The sequence below is a fragment of the Taudactylus pleione genome, unplaced genomic scaffold (genome assembly GCF_031769625.1).
Source record: "Taudactylus pleione unplaced genomic scaffold, aTauple2 ptg000370l, whole genome shotgun sequence".
Classification (NCBI taxonomy): Eukaryota; Metazoa; Chordata; class Amphibia; order Anura; family Myobatrachidae; genus Taudactylus; species Taudactylus pleione.
Window position 1 is genome coordinate 4652171 of NW_028284771.1, and position 16207 is coordinate 4668377.

Here is a 16207-nt window from a genome sequence, read left to right on the forward strand (position 1 = left end):
TGTTATACCGCCGACCTAACCTCCCCTCGGGGGTGCCTAACCCTAACCCTAGCTCACCTTTCCCCTAGCCTAAACCTAACTCTCCTGGGGGGGTGCCTAACCCTTCGTTCGGTATGCCGGGCGTCGGGATCCCGGCGTAGGTCTAATGACAGGCGTCGGGATTTCAACGCCTGTCATTAGTACCCTGCCAGGATTTGACAGTCGGGAAGCTGGCGGTCGGCATTTCCACCGTCAGCTTCCTGACTGAATCCCGTCCCCTACATACTTTTCAATATAAAGATCTGTGAACCCAGTGGCCAATCTGCATGCTCTCAGCTGTAAACAAGGTGCAGAGTTAGTGACTGTCATTCCCTTCCCTTTGTTCCATTCCATAGTATTTTACAGACTTTCTTGCTGTCACCTAATTTATCTGGAATGCTTTGAATAATAATACCCTTTCACACATAAACCCTGGGTCACAGACGGTACAATGAGAACAGGATCAACCCACGTTGCATCTTTTCATACCACACTTTGGTCCCGGGTAAATCCCGGGATGTTGCCTTTCACACTGGACCTATATCTGTCCTGCAGAACAGGGTTATCACATTGCTACGTCATTAAAAGCTTCCAATGAGGTTCCTTGATCATAACCCATGTAGCGTAACCTGGGACACCCCTTTCTTACCGCAGCCTATCCAGTTCACCCGGTAAAATCCCAGGTCATGATGACCCGGATTGAACAATGTACACCAACACATAACCACCTGTTCCTATATTATGTGCAGGTGGAATTAAGTCTTATTAATAATAATATCTTCCATGGAGACTAATGTCCAAGTGGGATTTTGTTCTCTGTGCCAGTTACTCACCAAAGTAAGTCACACAATGTAGTGATGCAGAATGGAGTATTTCACTTTAAGTAGATAGGAAATGCAAATATACAAATAACACTCTGCTATAAAGCACAACACGCAAAGTGTAATTACGTATATCCCAAACACCACAGGGGAAAAACTTATTCCGTAGGACATAAATGCAACAAACTTTCTCCATCCCACCTATAACCAGTGAAATCTTTCATCTTATTATTAAACCTTTTCTTGTTTATGTTACTGGTAATTATACTAATAACAGTTTATATTAAGTAGAAGTACTTAATGGACTATTTCCGCTTGTACTTATATATCAAAGACAGTACACACCCTACTGTCTGTATATACTCTTCTAAAGCACCAACATCTATAGTAATCAAAGCTAGAACATATTTATAACCCTGAGTATGTACCTCGGCTGTTGCAGGAGCTTTCTTGTCTGTAGGTTTCGGTGCCCCAGCTGTCTTTTTATCACCATGCTGAAATGAAATACAATGCATTGTTATCTAATATTCCTGGGGCACACCTAGAAAAAAAACACTGCTGTACTGCACCATTCCTCAAGATAAAATATACTAGGACTGCTGTATGAGGGAATTATGTGAACCGTCTAAAAGTTGTTGGTTGTGGTGCATAGGTAGAAATGACATTCCTATGACTGGTAGAATACTATAGAAAAACTATCATTTGCTATATGTCTATATAATAATTCTACAAAGTCCAAACTGAGTCAAACATGCGCATTGTGAGCGCGCCTGACTCGGAACATACTCACGCCCATGCCTCCCCCTCCTTGGTGCTAACAACTCCCACTGCAGTAAAGTGTGGTGGGATAAGTGTGTGTGGGTGGGGGGGAGGATCGAATACCTAACATAGCTAGCACACAAATCAGTCTGCCATGTTATTGCACATGCACCAAATATAAATTAAATATGGGCCAGCATTGCAAATGAGACCAGGGACATGGGCATACCTATAATATGTCCAGGGTGGCCCACACCACACACCCTATACCCAGTAGTGGCTCCAGGCACGGGGAAGCCAATCTGTCGCCCGGAGCGTCATAGGATCCGGCAAGCACAGGAAAAGACCACCTCCCCACCCAGCGCTATTTTGATGATAAACGCTCAGGGGGAGGGAGTGGAGGAGGGAAGGGGCGGCAACACAGGACGGCGCTGGGCACAGCAAAGCCTAGCGCCGGCCCTGCCAATACCTATAGACCAGTGGTTCTCAAACTCAGTCCTCAGGACCCCACACAGGTCACATTTTCCAGGTCACCCAGCAGGTGCACAGGTGTATTATTTACTCACTGATACATTTTAAAAGATCCACAGGTGGAGCTAATTATTTCACTTTTGATTCTGTGAGGAGACCTGGAAAACATGCAATCTTTGGGGTCCTGAGGACTGAGTTTGAGAACCTGTGCCATAGACTATACTTACCACTATGCTGGCAGGCGCAGAAATCACCTGCATAATTTTCCTGGAGAGCTCTCGCATGCACTGTAGACAATTCACTGGGAAAATGGTTCAGAGTCTACAGGGTGCATGCGCCAGTGAAGAGAGGGCCTGGCCTGCACATGGCCCACCTCTTCCCTATTTCTAAATCGTATCACCCACTTATATCATGCGGAAACAGCACTGAAACCATAATGTACCCCTTGTGCATGATGACACTCTGCTAGCCAGAAGGGCCATGGGGCAGCGCCAATGCCGCCCACAGGGCCCTGCGCACTGTGCAATGAGATGACACCCCTAGTTACGGACCTGATTGTGTAATACCCACTTTCCGTGTCCAATGGTTGGGGTACAGTAGGTCACTCAATCATGGCAGAGAGGTGAAGATAATCCGACCCCAGGCCTAATAACCACATAGGTTTTAAATACACTTTATATAATTAGCCACAGTTGGAGACCAAGGTAGCAATTTAGACCATCAGGTACAATTGTTCCGATGTAAACATATATATATATATATATATACATATATATATACATATTGTATATGCACAAAACAACATCTAAGATTTTAATAAGCATAAATTCTGTCTATGATTCCAGAAATAAACTTACAACTACAGGTTAGAGTACTATATACTTTTCAACAATATGAATCCTGGCTATTACTATATCTTAAATCTTATACTGCAGTATAAAGTCCCAAATCTCAATATCCCTAGTGTTTTAACTATGTTGCAACATTGACGATGCACATCAAGTTTATTTATTAGTACTGTATCTGCCAGCTCCAGCTGGTTAATTGGTTGATATATAGGTTGTAATGGTTATGAATTGAGCAGATTAGTCTATGAGAGTCTAGCTATATTCATTTATTCTGCAAAGTCCGTGGTTAGGTGAATAAGGTTGCTGGAACTTGCTTTATAGCATACTGGTTATAGTGTGAGACTGTCCTCCACGAAGGGCTTGCTATAAAATATTACACTTCTCTTCTGTATAATTGCTGGGACAGCTAAACTGACTGCATTGCACCAATAGCACTGAGGCCTTGTACTTCTATACACACTGAGTAGCTGCTACCTGCATTGTGTCCAGGTTGGGTACTTAGATCTGCATACTGTATCTTCTGTCTCTTTCTATTTATTATCACCCTTTCATGACTAAGAGGTGCCTGTGCAGGTGACTGGTTCTGCACTGTCCCTGTAATCGCTTTCTCTATACACTTTATTCCGGATTGTGAGGAGCTGTGAGTGTGACAGGTGCTGGGTAACGTGGTGACTACACCCTGATGCCCCATATACCTGTCCTCCTCGCAGGCTCACAGGGACTCCCCCAGCTCTGCTCTCTGTCAGGTTCCTCCTCTCAGCGCAGTCTCTCAGGTCCACCTCTGGCTCTACCCAGCTTAGGGGAACCGCACCTCCAGGTCCTGCCTCCTCCACTGTCAGCCACGGAGGGGGACTGGCCAAAAATGTGCCTCCTCACAGCACAGCTCAGCTCTCTATGGCGGCTCCCTGAGCTCAGCCCCTGACCACCTGACATTTCCTCCAACTGTCACATGTCTGATCACCTGACACTGCTCATGTGACCTGCTCCTGACCGCCTGAGCAGCTGCAGAGGTGTGCCTGTATAATGACATAGCACTATGAATGTAGTGTATAACGTAATACCTCGCATAGTGGGGTATTACAATTGTAACCTATAGACTATTCTTTTTTTATAAATATATATTTTCGGCAGAGAGGGATTTTCGGATAACTATCTTCAGGAATTGTTTTGGGGATCCCCACAGCCACAAATTATAATCAGATCCCTAGATTTTGACCTAACTTTAATTCTGGGACTAGCATAAAATATCTTCTAACAGTGCTGCTTATTCACACAGGGTCAAATTTACCGTCTGCCAATGTATAACCCAGAAAAAGTTGTGAGGGAACAATAAGGTTTTCTGATTCTTTGATATTACCAATAATGTATTTGCCAGGATAGTCCGTGTGGCACCAGGGCATACAAGCCCAATAGGGGAATGTAGTGGTATTAGAAGTGAGGCTAGCCACCAGAGGGGGTGTGACCATCAACAAAAGGGGGTGTGGCCAGCCACCACAGAGGCTTAGCTAACCATTGGAGAGTGCATGTTCTGGGCCCCTTTATAAATATATTTAGTAAATAAATATATTTAGTAAATACTTTCATGATGAGGCACCATATCGATAGCAGCAATGCACATTAGAGAACACAACATAGTCTTGATAATACAGTATAATGCATAATAATGAAGCAAATGATGGTGATCCTGTCTATATATACCACACTATTGCATTGTACATGTGATAGGAAACCCTAGTACTGAACGACCAGAGTCTAAAACTCAATGAGAAATGCATTAGGTCTAGGAAAGGCGGAATACATGCCACTGTAAAACAAATTAAACTTTTTAAGCTCTTACCAATGGGATGACTTAATTGGAGGTTAATGAATGGATGCAGAGCTACAATGCGGCAGGAGCTGTGTTCATTATGCTAAAACTCCCAACAAGAGGAGGAAACAGGTGTGACATGACCATCCACTTTGATTTGGAGAAGGCGAATCTTGGTGTAGTTTCTATAGAAGTGAACCAAGCACCCATGAACACCTCCCAACCGCCCCAATTTATTGGGGACAGTCCCGTTCTTTGGACACATTCATCCCACCCGTGGGCTGCAGTGTCCTACGGTGGAGGGGAGGTTGGGAGGCCCTTTCTCACACGCTGCTCTGCTTAGCAGAGAGGGGATTGGGTCATGTCCAGCGGCTCCTGGAGCACCGGGCATGCCCCCAGTGTTATGAATATGGGGGGCATGGCTTGCGGGGATGGCATTTCCCACAAAGCCACACCCCCGTCACTAGGTCATGCCCAGATTACCATTTCAAAGAAGTTGGAAAGTATGACCTGTTCATCAGTGATCCTACCCCAACAGGTAACTGAGCCTCTCATAGAGTAACAATGTATAATTCGAGTGCACAGTCTGGAACCTGAACCCTAGAAGAGGGGATGGACCCATAGGCAATGAAGCCCTTTGGGGATTTCCTCTGTATCCCTGTAGGTCAATCCGACCCTGAGGATGGTGCTTGACAAAATATTATCAAAGTTGACAGTTTCTTTTTCTTCTTATTTTCCATTTTATGTCCACCTACACATGGGTGATCTCCATAAAAACAGGATATTCAGAAATATAACTGATGCTGCACAGTTACATTGAGCCAGGAAAGAGGAAAAGCAATTAACTCCTTATGTTAGAAATAATTCCCCAAATGCATTAAAGCACAGGATATAGAATTAAAAACATAGCTCTAAAACCATTGTTAAACTATAAAAATAATAATAATAATGATTGCACTGGGAGATTACAAGACGCCGATGGCACATGTAAAGCTCGAATACAGAATAATCCCTATTAGATTGTAAACTCTTGCTAACAGCACCTTTTTACTGTCTCGTTTACTGACACTTTATCCACTTGTGAATTCTTGTATTATGCCTCTTGCAAGTGTACTAAGCTATATATTTATTCTGTGCTGTTCCTATTACATCTATATAATAAGCGAGAAAGCGTGTCTGTCTGTCCAACATTTTGTGCTTTATGCACGCCAGAGTTTTGGACCTACCAAATTTGGCATGGTGGTGTAGTTTGACCAGGACTAGCTTTTTTCCTAGGTTTGAACTTCGTCAGGGCCACACAATCGCTAAAAATAGGGACACTCTTAATTTACACAGGTCCCAGGGCTGGCTCCAGTGGTAATTGGCAGTCTGACAAAAATCTGTGAGAATGCAGCAAAAATATCCATTTCACCTCTGAGCAAACTTGTTGACGCATGCAAGTTCATATTAATCCATAGCCTCTGTGTTTGCATGCAAGGACGTAGAAAGCCACCCCGGGCCCAGGGGTGTGGCCTAATCGTGTAATAGTGTGTGGCGTGGTTGTGCCCCCATAGAAAAACCTTTTGCGGCACTGGGGAGGGGGTCGCTGTGAGACCCTAAGTCTGGCGCATTCCGTGGAGGCACATTCAGTGTGATAGCTCCCCCCATGCGCCCTTGAGCGCAACTAGAACTTTGTGGGCCACATAGCAAGTTATTAAAAGGGTCCCCCAGAGGTAAAACAATACATACATTTGTCCCCACAGACCCGATTCAGATAATGCCACACAGAGCCCATTCATGCCATGCCACACAGTAGTACCTCTTATACACATTATGTTACGCAGTAGTAGTGCCCTTTATACATTATGCCGCACAGTAATACCCCTTACACTACACAGTAATGCCCCTTACACATTATACCACACAGTAATGCCCTTTACAGATTATTATTAGTAGTAGTGCCCCATATAACACATTATTCCACACAATAGTAGTGCCCCGTACACATTATGCGCCCACCATCAACTCTCCTCCCTGTGTCCCTCCAGCAACCTCTTGCCTCCCCTTGTGTGCCGCCAGCAGATGTGGATTTAGGGTCGGGCCGCCAGCTAATTACAGCTGGCGCACTGGCAGCCAGTGACAGACATGGATAGACAACACTGGCACAATTTGAATCTGGTTACGGTCGCGAGCCAATCGGAGCTCGCAGAGCTGCAGCAAATCAGGAGCCGCTACTGCTGATTGGCTGCCAGTCCGCAAACTCTGATTGCCTCACAACCGGCGGCGATGTCTCTCCATGACTGCCTGCCATTGCGCCAGTTGTAATCAGCTGGTGGTCGGAACCAAATGAACATTGCTGACACTCAGGCCCCCACTCGATGGCCCACCTTGTTTGCATAACTGAGTGCAAGGGGAGCGGCGGTCCACAGAGGCAGCTCGGGCACAATAGCAGCCCCTTGCACCCATGGCAGTTTGAATGCATGTTAGCAAACAGTGGGGTCCTTTTCAGGATCAATGGAATGGGGTTATAGGCGAGTAAAATGTAAACAAATAAAGGCTGCAGGTGTACTTCAGGGTCCAGTCTTTAACCTGGGCAATGCCGGGTATTCCAATTCGTTTTACATATTATGTTAATTTTTTTGTTGTAATTAATACATGTATGCTTCTTTAATGCACTGCATTTTACTTTTGCTTGTTCTGTATTTTGCATCTGGAAAGTTTTGTCTTATATGCTTTTTTATATTTACCCTAAGTTGTTGCGGAATGTAGTGCTGCTTATAAATAAACAATAATAATAATAAACAATAACAAGCTAATAACACAATTTCTAGCACCATCAATTGAGCACAAAATATGTTCTTTAATTAACTATGTTGAATGTGTATTTTTATTAGACAGGATTAAATCCATATCTATCATTCTATCTATAAATAAATTTTATATTTTGCAAGCATTTACAGGAGGAGGTGAGAGCTGTCACGTGGCTGCTCCACCCCAGATCCTCACAAACACCATCCATCTCTGCCAGAAAGCCACCTAGAGATGCCCACATTTGAGCAAAACCCCACCACTTTCAAGGTCCTCAAAATGGGACTGCCAAATTGGGACAGTTGGGAGGTATGAAAATAATAATTGTTTGCTGTAGTAATAGTAATGCTGTAGGATGGTACTACCCTGGTTCACCACATTGTCCAGCATACCCTAAAGCATCTGGCTGCAACTGAACCATTCTTGTAACCTGTACCTGCTGTTAACAGTGTGCTGCCTGTTCTAATTTTTACATGGTTAATGAACCACTCTCTGGTTAAGTCATCTGCCATGTGGACTAACCTCATCGCTGCCACCTACCACCATAGTGTCTGCCAATAGCTGCTGCCTAGCCACTGCTCCAACCCAACCCCCCCCCCTTCCCCGTCCACCCTGCCCCCCCTCCTTTGCTCCATCCCGCCCCCTGGTTTGAGCTGTATGCCTCCCCAGGCTCCTTACTGCCACTTCCCTGCTCCGTGCAGCTGCTGCCTCCCCCGTTACATACTGCCTCCGTACTGCCACCCCCTGCTGTGTGGTGCTGCCCTCCCTCGCCTATCCCGTCTTTACCCTGGTCCGTGCTCTCCTCCCCCATGCTTCTTACTGCCCCAACCCCCTGCTCTGTGGTGCTGCCTCCCCCCTGCTCCCTGCAGCTGCTGCCTCTTTCTAGTCCATGAACAGTGACTGACCTCTCCTGGATTTCCCTGTGGTCCAGCAGCTCCAGTGATGCCTATGGCTGCCAGAGGAAGACAGGAGCCATGCAGCCTATAGAGCAGCCATGAAAGTCATGCAGACTCCTACTTAGAGGAGTGTACATGTGTTAGATTTGCATTTTGTCCCTAAATAACCACTCAAACCACTTTCCCCTTTGTTTTACTTTTTTCTTAGTGTTTATCTCTATCCTCGCACTCTCTGGTCCTGATTCAGCACAGATCACTATTGCGATCACAGCTGCGATTACACACGCAGTTCTGCTGTGAAAATATGCTAATGTTTGCAATCGCTCAGCCAGCATAGAGACGCCCACTACCGTTTTTCACATCTGTAAGACCTTGCAGTCCTGCTTATACATCGGTAACATCGAGTAACATCGAACCCTCACGCAGAATTACAGCAGGTCTGACCTGTGAAGTCTCATCGCATGCAGTACGTATGCCGTCGCAGTGGCTAAGTTATGTATGCCCATGCAACGGCGTTCAAACGGACAGGTATGTCTGCGTTTCTCCTAATGTAGTGTAGGGTATAGAGGTGTCAGGTATGTAATGTAGGGTATAGAGCAGCGGTTTTCAATCGCTGTGGAGCGAGCGGTTGTGAAGTGTGCCACCTGACCGCCGGGCATATTATACAACAGCGTGGCCCGGGCTGCCACTGAGCTCCTCTGGGAGGCTCAGGCGTGCACGGGCCGTGAACTGCCTAGACGCGGTGGCGTGACATCACAGGTCACGCACGCCGTGTTGCCCGCCCGCTCCGCCATTGACCCAGCCAGCTCTGCCCGTCCAGCCTGTGGCCCAGCCAGCTCTGCCCACTCCGCCAGTGGCCCAGCAGTTACCCAGCCAGCTCTCAGTGACAAAGCCAGCTCTTCCCACCCGCCCTGCGCCAGTTACCCAGCAAGCCCATCCTGCTCCCAGCCAGCCCTGTGGGGTAAGCCAATATGCTTTTTTTTTTTTCTTTTTGTGGAGAGCAATGTTTTTTTTTTCTCTGTGGGGGCCAATGTGTTTATTCTTTGTGGAGAGCAGTGTGGGTGCCAATGTGATGGGGTTTTTTTTCTGTGAGGCCAGTAAATGTGATTTGTTTTATACCTCTGGGGCCAATGTTGTGTGTTTTGTTCCTGCTGGGGTCAATGTAGTTTGTTTTGTTCCTGTGAGTGTTTGTTCTTTCATAAGTAGCGCACGGCGCATCGCCAGATGGTGTGCCTTGGCAATCTTAAAATTTTGCGTAGTGTGCCTCGACTTGAAAAAGGTTGAAAATCACTGGTATAGAGTTCCGTAGTGTATGGTATAGAGGGGTCAGGTATGTAATGTAGAGTATAGAGAGTTCCGTAGTGTAGGGTATAGAGGGGTCAGGTACGTAATGTAGGGTATAGAGAGTTCCGTAGTGTGGGAAGCAGTCAGGAAGCCGGCGGTCGCAATGCCGACGGCTGGCTTCCCGACTGCTTAATCCCGGCAAGGTACAAATGAAAGGCGTCGAAATCCCGACGCCTGTCATTAGAACTACGCCGGGAGCCCGACGCCCGGCTTACCGGTCGAAGGCAAGCTGGGCGCCGGGCGCGGACAGCCCGGTATAGTTTAGGGTTAGGCTAGGGGAAGGGTTGTTAGGGTTAGGCACCCCAGGGGGGAGGTTAGGGATAGGCTGCGGGGAAGAGGGGGATAGGTTTAGGCACTTAGAGGGGGGTTAGGGTTAGGCACTTGGGGGGGAGGTTAGGGTTACGAGGTAGAATTATGTTAGTTTATACTTACCTTAAGGACGATCGGGATTACCTCCTCTGTCGGGCTGCCGCTGTCGGAATGTGGCCGGCGGTAAATCATACTGATTCCCGTAGTCTAGAGTATAGATGGCTTCATAATGTAGTGGCAGGTATAAAGGCGTCATTAATTATGTGTAGGGTATAGAGTGGTCAAGGATTTGTAATGTACTGGCAGGTATAGAGGGGTCAGTAATGAAGTGTAGGGTATAGAGGGGTCAGTAATGTAGTGGTAGGTATAGAGGGGTCAGTAATGTAGTGGTAAGTATAGAGGGGTCAGTAATATAGTGTAGGGTATAGAGGGGTCAGTAATGTAGTGTAGGGTATAGAGGGGTCAGTAATATAGTGGTAGGTATAGAGGGGTCAGTAATATAGTGTAGGGAATAGAGGGGTCAGTAATGTAGTCTAGAGTATAGAGGGGTGAGAGATGTAGTGTAGGGTATAGATTGGTCAGTAATGTAGTGTAGGGTATAGAGGGGTCAGTAATGTAGTGTAGGGTATAGAGGGGTCAGTAATGTAGTGGTAGGTATAGAGGGGTCAGTAATGTAGTGGTAAGTATAGAGGGGTCAGTAAAATAGTGTAGGGTATAGAGGGGTCAGTAATGTAGTGTAGGGTATAGAGGGGTCAGTAATGTAGTGGTAGGTATAGAGGGGTCAGTAATATAGTGTAGGGTATAGAGGGGTCAGTAATGTAGTGTAGAGTATAGAGGGGTGAGTGATGTAGTGTAGGGTATAGATTGGTCAGTAATGTAGTGTAGGGTATAGCGGGGTCAGTAATGTAGTGTAGGGTATAGAGGGGTCAGTAATGTAGTGGTAGGTATAGAAGGGTCAGTAATGTAGTGGTAGGTATAGAGGGGTCAGTAATGTAGTGTATGGTATAGAGGGGTCAGTAATGTAGAGGTAGGTATAGAGAGGTCAGTAATGTAGTGATAGGTATAGAGGGGTCAGTAATGTAGAGTAGGGTATACAGGGGTCAGTAATCTAGTGTAGGGTATAGAGGGATCAGTAATGTAGTGTAGGGTATAGAAGGATCAGTAATGTAGTAGTAGGTATAGAAGGGTCACTAATGTAATATATGGTATAGAGGGGTCAGAAATGTAGTGGTAGGTATAGAGGGGTCAGTAAGTAGTGGTAGGTATAGAGGGGTCAGTAATGTAGTGTAAGGTATAGAGGGGTCAGTAATGTAGTGGTAGGTATAGAAGGGTCAGTAATGTAGTGGTAGGTATAGAGGGGTCAGTAATGTAATGTAAGGTATAGAGGGGTCAGTAATGTAGTGTAGGGTATAGAGGGGTCAGTAATGTAGTGTAGGGAATAGAGGGGTCAGTAATGTAGTGGTAGGTAAAGAGGGGTCAGTAATGTAGAGTAGGTATAGAGGGGTCAGTAATGTAGTGGCGGGTATAGAGGTGTCAGTAATGTAGTGGTAGGTATAGAGGGGTGAGTGATGTAGTGGTAGGGTATAGAGCGGTCAGTAATGTAGTGTAGGGTATAGAGGGGTCAGTAATGTAGTGGTAGGTATAGAGGGGTCAGTAATGAAGTGGTTGGAATAGAGGGGTCAGTAATGTAGTGGTAGGTATAGAGGGGTCAGTAATGTAGTGGTAGGTATAGAGGGGTCAGTGATGTAGTGGTTGGGTATAGAGGGGTCAGTAATGTAGTGTAGGGTATAGAGGGGTCAGTAATGTAGTGGTAGGGTATAGAGGGGTCAGTAATGTAGTGGTAGGTATAGAGGGGTCAGTAATGTAGTGGTAGGCATAGAGGGTCAGTAATGTAGTGGTAGATATAGAGGGGTCAGTAATGTAGTGTAGGGTATAGAGGGGTCAGTAATGTAGTGGTGGGTATAGAGGTGTCAGTAATGTAGTGGTAGGTATAGAGGGGTGAGTGATGTAGTGGTAGGGTATAGAGCGGTCAGTAATGTAGTGTAGGGTATAGAGGGGTCAGTAATGTAGTGGTAGGTATAGAGGGGTCAGTAATGTAGTGGTTGGTATAGAGGGGTCAGTAATGTAGTGGTAGGTATAGAGGGGTCAGTAATGTAGTGGTAGGTATAGAGGGGTCAGTGATGTAGTGGTAGGGTATAGAGGGGTCAGTAATGTAGTGTAGGGTATAGAGGGGTCAGTAATGTAGTGGTAGGGTATAGAGGGGTCAGTAATGTAGTGGTAGGTATAGAGGGGTCAGTAATGTAGTGGTAGGTATAGAGGGTCAGTAATGTACTGGTAGGTAGAGAGGGGTCAGTAATGTAGTGTAGGGTATAGAGGGGTCAGTAATGTAGTGTAGGGTATAGAGGGGTCAGTAATGTAGTGTAGGGAATAGAGGGGTCAGTAATGTAGTGGTAGGTATAGAGGGGTCAGTAATGTAGAGTAGGTATAGAGGGGTCAGTAATGTAGTGGCGGGTATAGAGGTGTCAGTAATGTAGTGGTAGGTATAGAGGGGTGAGTGATGTAGTGGTAGGGTATAGAGCGGTCAGTAATGTAGTGTAGGGTATAGAGGGGTCAGTAATGTAGTGGTAGGTATAGAGGGGTCAGTAATGTAGTGGTTGGTATAGAGGGGTCAGTAATGTAGTGGTAGGTATAGAGGGGTCAGTAATGTAGTGGTAGGTATAGAGGGGTCAGTGATGTAGTGGTAGGGTATAGAGGGGTCAGTAATGTAGTGTAGGGTATAGAGGGGTCAGTAATGTAGTGGTAGGTATAGAGGGGTCAGTAATGTAGTGGTAGGCATAGAGGGTCAGTAATGTACTGGTAGGTATAGAGGGGTCAGTAATGTAGTGTAGGGTATAGAGGGGTCAGTAATGTAGTTGTGGGTATAGAGGGGTCAGTAATGTAGTGGTAGGTATAGAGGGGTGAGTGATGTAGTGGTAGGGTATAGAGCGGTCAGTAATGTAGTGTAGGGTATAGAGGGGTCAGTAATGTAGTGGTAGGTATAGAGGGGTCAGTAATGAAGTGGTTGGAATAGAGGGGTCAGTAATGTAGTGGTAGGTATAGAGGGGTCAGTGATGTAGTGGTTGGGTATAGAGGGGTCAGTAATGTAGTGTAGGGTATAGAGGGGTCAGTAATGTAGTGGTAGGGTATAGAGGGGTCAGTAATGTAGTGGTAGGTATAGAGGGGTCAGAAATGTAGTGGTAGGCATAGAGGGTCAGTAATGTAGTGGTAGATATAGAGGGGTCAGTAATGTAGTGTAGGGTATAGAGGGGTCAGTAATGTAGTGGTGGGTATAGAGGTGTCAGTAATGTAGTGGTAGGTATAGAGGGGTGAGTGATGTAGTGGTAGGGTATAGAGCGGTCAGTAATGTAGTGTAGGGTATAGAGGGGTCAGTAATGTAGTGGTAGGTATAGAGGGGTCAGTAATGTAGTGGTAGGTATAGAGGGGTCAGTAATGTAGTGGTTGGTATAGAGGGGTCAGTAATGTAGTGGTAGGTATAGAGGGGTCAGTAATGTAGTGGTAGGTATAGAGGGGTCAGTGATGTAGTGGTAGGGTATAGAGGGGTCAGTAATGTAGTGTAGGGTATAGAGGGGTCAGTAATGTAGTGGTAGGTATAGAGGGGTCAGTAATGTAGTGCTTGGTATAGAGGGGTCAGTAATGTAGTGGTAGGTATAGAGGGGTCAGTAATGTAGTGGTAGGTATAGAGGGGTCAGTGATGTAGTGGTAGGGTATAGAGGGGTCAGTAATGTAGTGTAGGGTATAGAGGGGTCAGTAATGTAGTGGTAGGGTATAGAGGGGTCAGTAATGTAGTGGTAGGTATAGAGGGGTCAGTAATGTAGTGGTAGGTATAGAGGGTCAGTAATGCACTGGTAGGTATAGAGGGGTCAGTAATGTAGTGTAGGGTATAGAGGGGTCAGTAATGTAGTGGTGGGTATAGAGGGGTCAGTAATGTAGTGTAGGGTAAAGAGGGGTCAGTAATGTAGTGGTGGGTATAGAGGAGTCAGTAATGTAGTGTAGGGTATAAAGGGGTCAGTAATGTAGTGGTAGGTAAAGAGGGGTCAGTAATGTAGTGTAAGGTATAGAGGGTTCAGAAATGTAGTGGTAGGTATAGAGGGGTCAGTAATGTAGTGTAGGGTATAGAGGGGTCAGTAATGTAGTGTAGGGTATAGATGGTTCGGTAACGTAGTGTAGGGTATAGAGGGGTCAGTAATGTAGTGGTAGGTATAGAGGGGTCAGTAATGTAGTGGTAGGCATAGAGGGGTCAGTAATGTAGTGTAGGGAGTAGAGGGGTCAGTAATGTAGTGATAGGTATAGAGGGGTCAGTAATGTAGTGGTAGGTATAGAGGGGTCAGTAATGTAGAGGTAGGTATAGAGGGGTCAGTAATGTAGTGTACGGTGTAGAGGGGTCAGTAATGTAGTGGTAGGTATAGAGGTGTCAGTAATGTAGTGTAGGGTATAGAGGGGTCAGGAATGTAGTGCAGGGTATAGAGGGGTCATAATGTAGTGGTAGGTATAGAGGGGTCAGTAATGTAGTGTAGGGTATAGAGGGGTCAGTAATGTAGAGGTAGGTATAGAGGGGTCAGTAATGTAGTGTAGTGTATAGAGGGGTCAGTAATGTAGTGTAGGGTATAGATGGGTCGGTAATGTAGTGTAGTGTATAGAGGGGTCAGTAATGTAGTGGTAGGTATAGAGGGGTCAGTAATGTAGTGTAGGGTATAGAGGGGTCAGTAATGTAGTGATAGGTATATAGGGGTTAGTAATGTAGTGGTAGGTATAGAGGGGTCAGTAATGTAGAGGTAGGTATAGAGGGGTCAGTAATGTAGTGTACGGTGTAGAGGGGTCAATAATGTAGTGGTAGGTATAGAGGGGTTAGTAATGTAGTGGTAGGTACAGAGGTGTCAGTAATGTAGTGTAGGGTATAGAGGGGTCAGTAATATAGTGTAGGGTATAGAGGGGTGATAATGTAGTGGTAGGTATAGAGGGGTCAGTAATGTAGTGTAGGGTATAGAGGTGTCAGTAATGTAGTGTATGGTATAGAGGGGTCAGTAATGTAGTGTAAGGTATAGAGGGGTCAGTAATGTAGTGGTAGGTATAGAGGGGTCAGTAATGTAGTGTAGGGTATAGAGAGGTCAGTAATGTAGTGGTAGGTATAGAGGGGTCAGTAATGTAATGTATGGTATAGAGAGGTCAAAAATGCAGTGGTAGGTATAGAGGGGTCAGTAATGTAGTGTAAGGTATAGAGGGATCAGTAATGTAGTGGTAGGTTTAGAGGAGTCGGTAATGTAGTGGTAGGTATAGAGGGGTCAGTAATGTAGTGGGGGGTATAGAGGTGTCAGCAATGTAATGTAGAGTATAGAGGGGTCAGTAATGTAGTGTAAGGTATAGAGCAGGGGTGGCCAACCTGCGGCTCTCGAGCTGTATGCAGCTCTTTTGTTTCTAAGATGTGGCTATCAGAGACTAAAGAAGTCTCTGATTTCTTCAGAGGCCAGCGTTCCCAGTGATGCAATGTGCGGGTGACGTCATAACGTCACCTGCGATGTGAGGAGCCTGCCCTGCGCACTTGCTGGATCTAGTAAGATCCAGTCAGAGGCAGCGGCAGTGTCAGTGGGAGCCAGGGCAGGGCTGGGGTAACTACTTAAGGGCACTACTTTAGGGGGCACAAATGCAAGGGGCACTGCATAAGGGGCACAAATACAGGAGGCACAGCATAAGGGACAAAACTATAGGGGGCACTGCATAAGGGGCATAAATACAGGGGGCACTGCATAAGAAGCACAAATACAGGGGTCACTGCATAAGGGGCACAAATACAGTGGGCACTGCATAAGGGGCACACATACAGGGGGCACTGCATAAGGGGCACACATACAGGGGACACTGCATAAGGGGCACAAATACAGGGGGGAACAGCATAAGGGGCATAAATACAGGGGGCACTGCATAAGGGGCACAAATACAGGGGGGAAGTGCATAAGGGGCATAAATACAGGGGGCACTGCATAAGGGGCACAAATACAGGGGGGAACTGCATAAGGGGCACAAATACAGGGGGGAACTGCATAAGGGGCATAAATACAGGGGGCACTGCATAAGGGGCACAAATACAGGGGG

General features: G+C 46.0%; 1 protein-coding gene across 3 annotated transcripts in view; it reads right to left on the minus strand.

The window, feature by feature from the left end:
- CAST (calpastatin) overlaps window positions 1-16207 on the minus strand; it is a 222994-nt gene that overhangs the window by 172977 nt on the left and 33810 nt on the right. For all 3 annotated transcript variants that reach the window (XM_088444664.1, XM_088444666.1, XM_088444665.1), the window contains one exon: window positions 1268-1333. In XM_088444664.1, the coding sequence (XP_088300790.1) occupies window positions 1268-1333 (66 nt within the window). The remainder of the gene's footprint in view (window positions 1-1267; window positions 1334-16207) is intronic.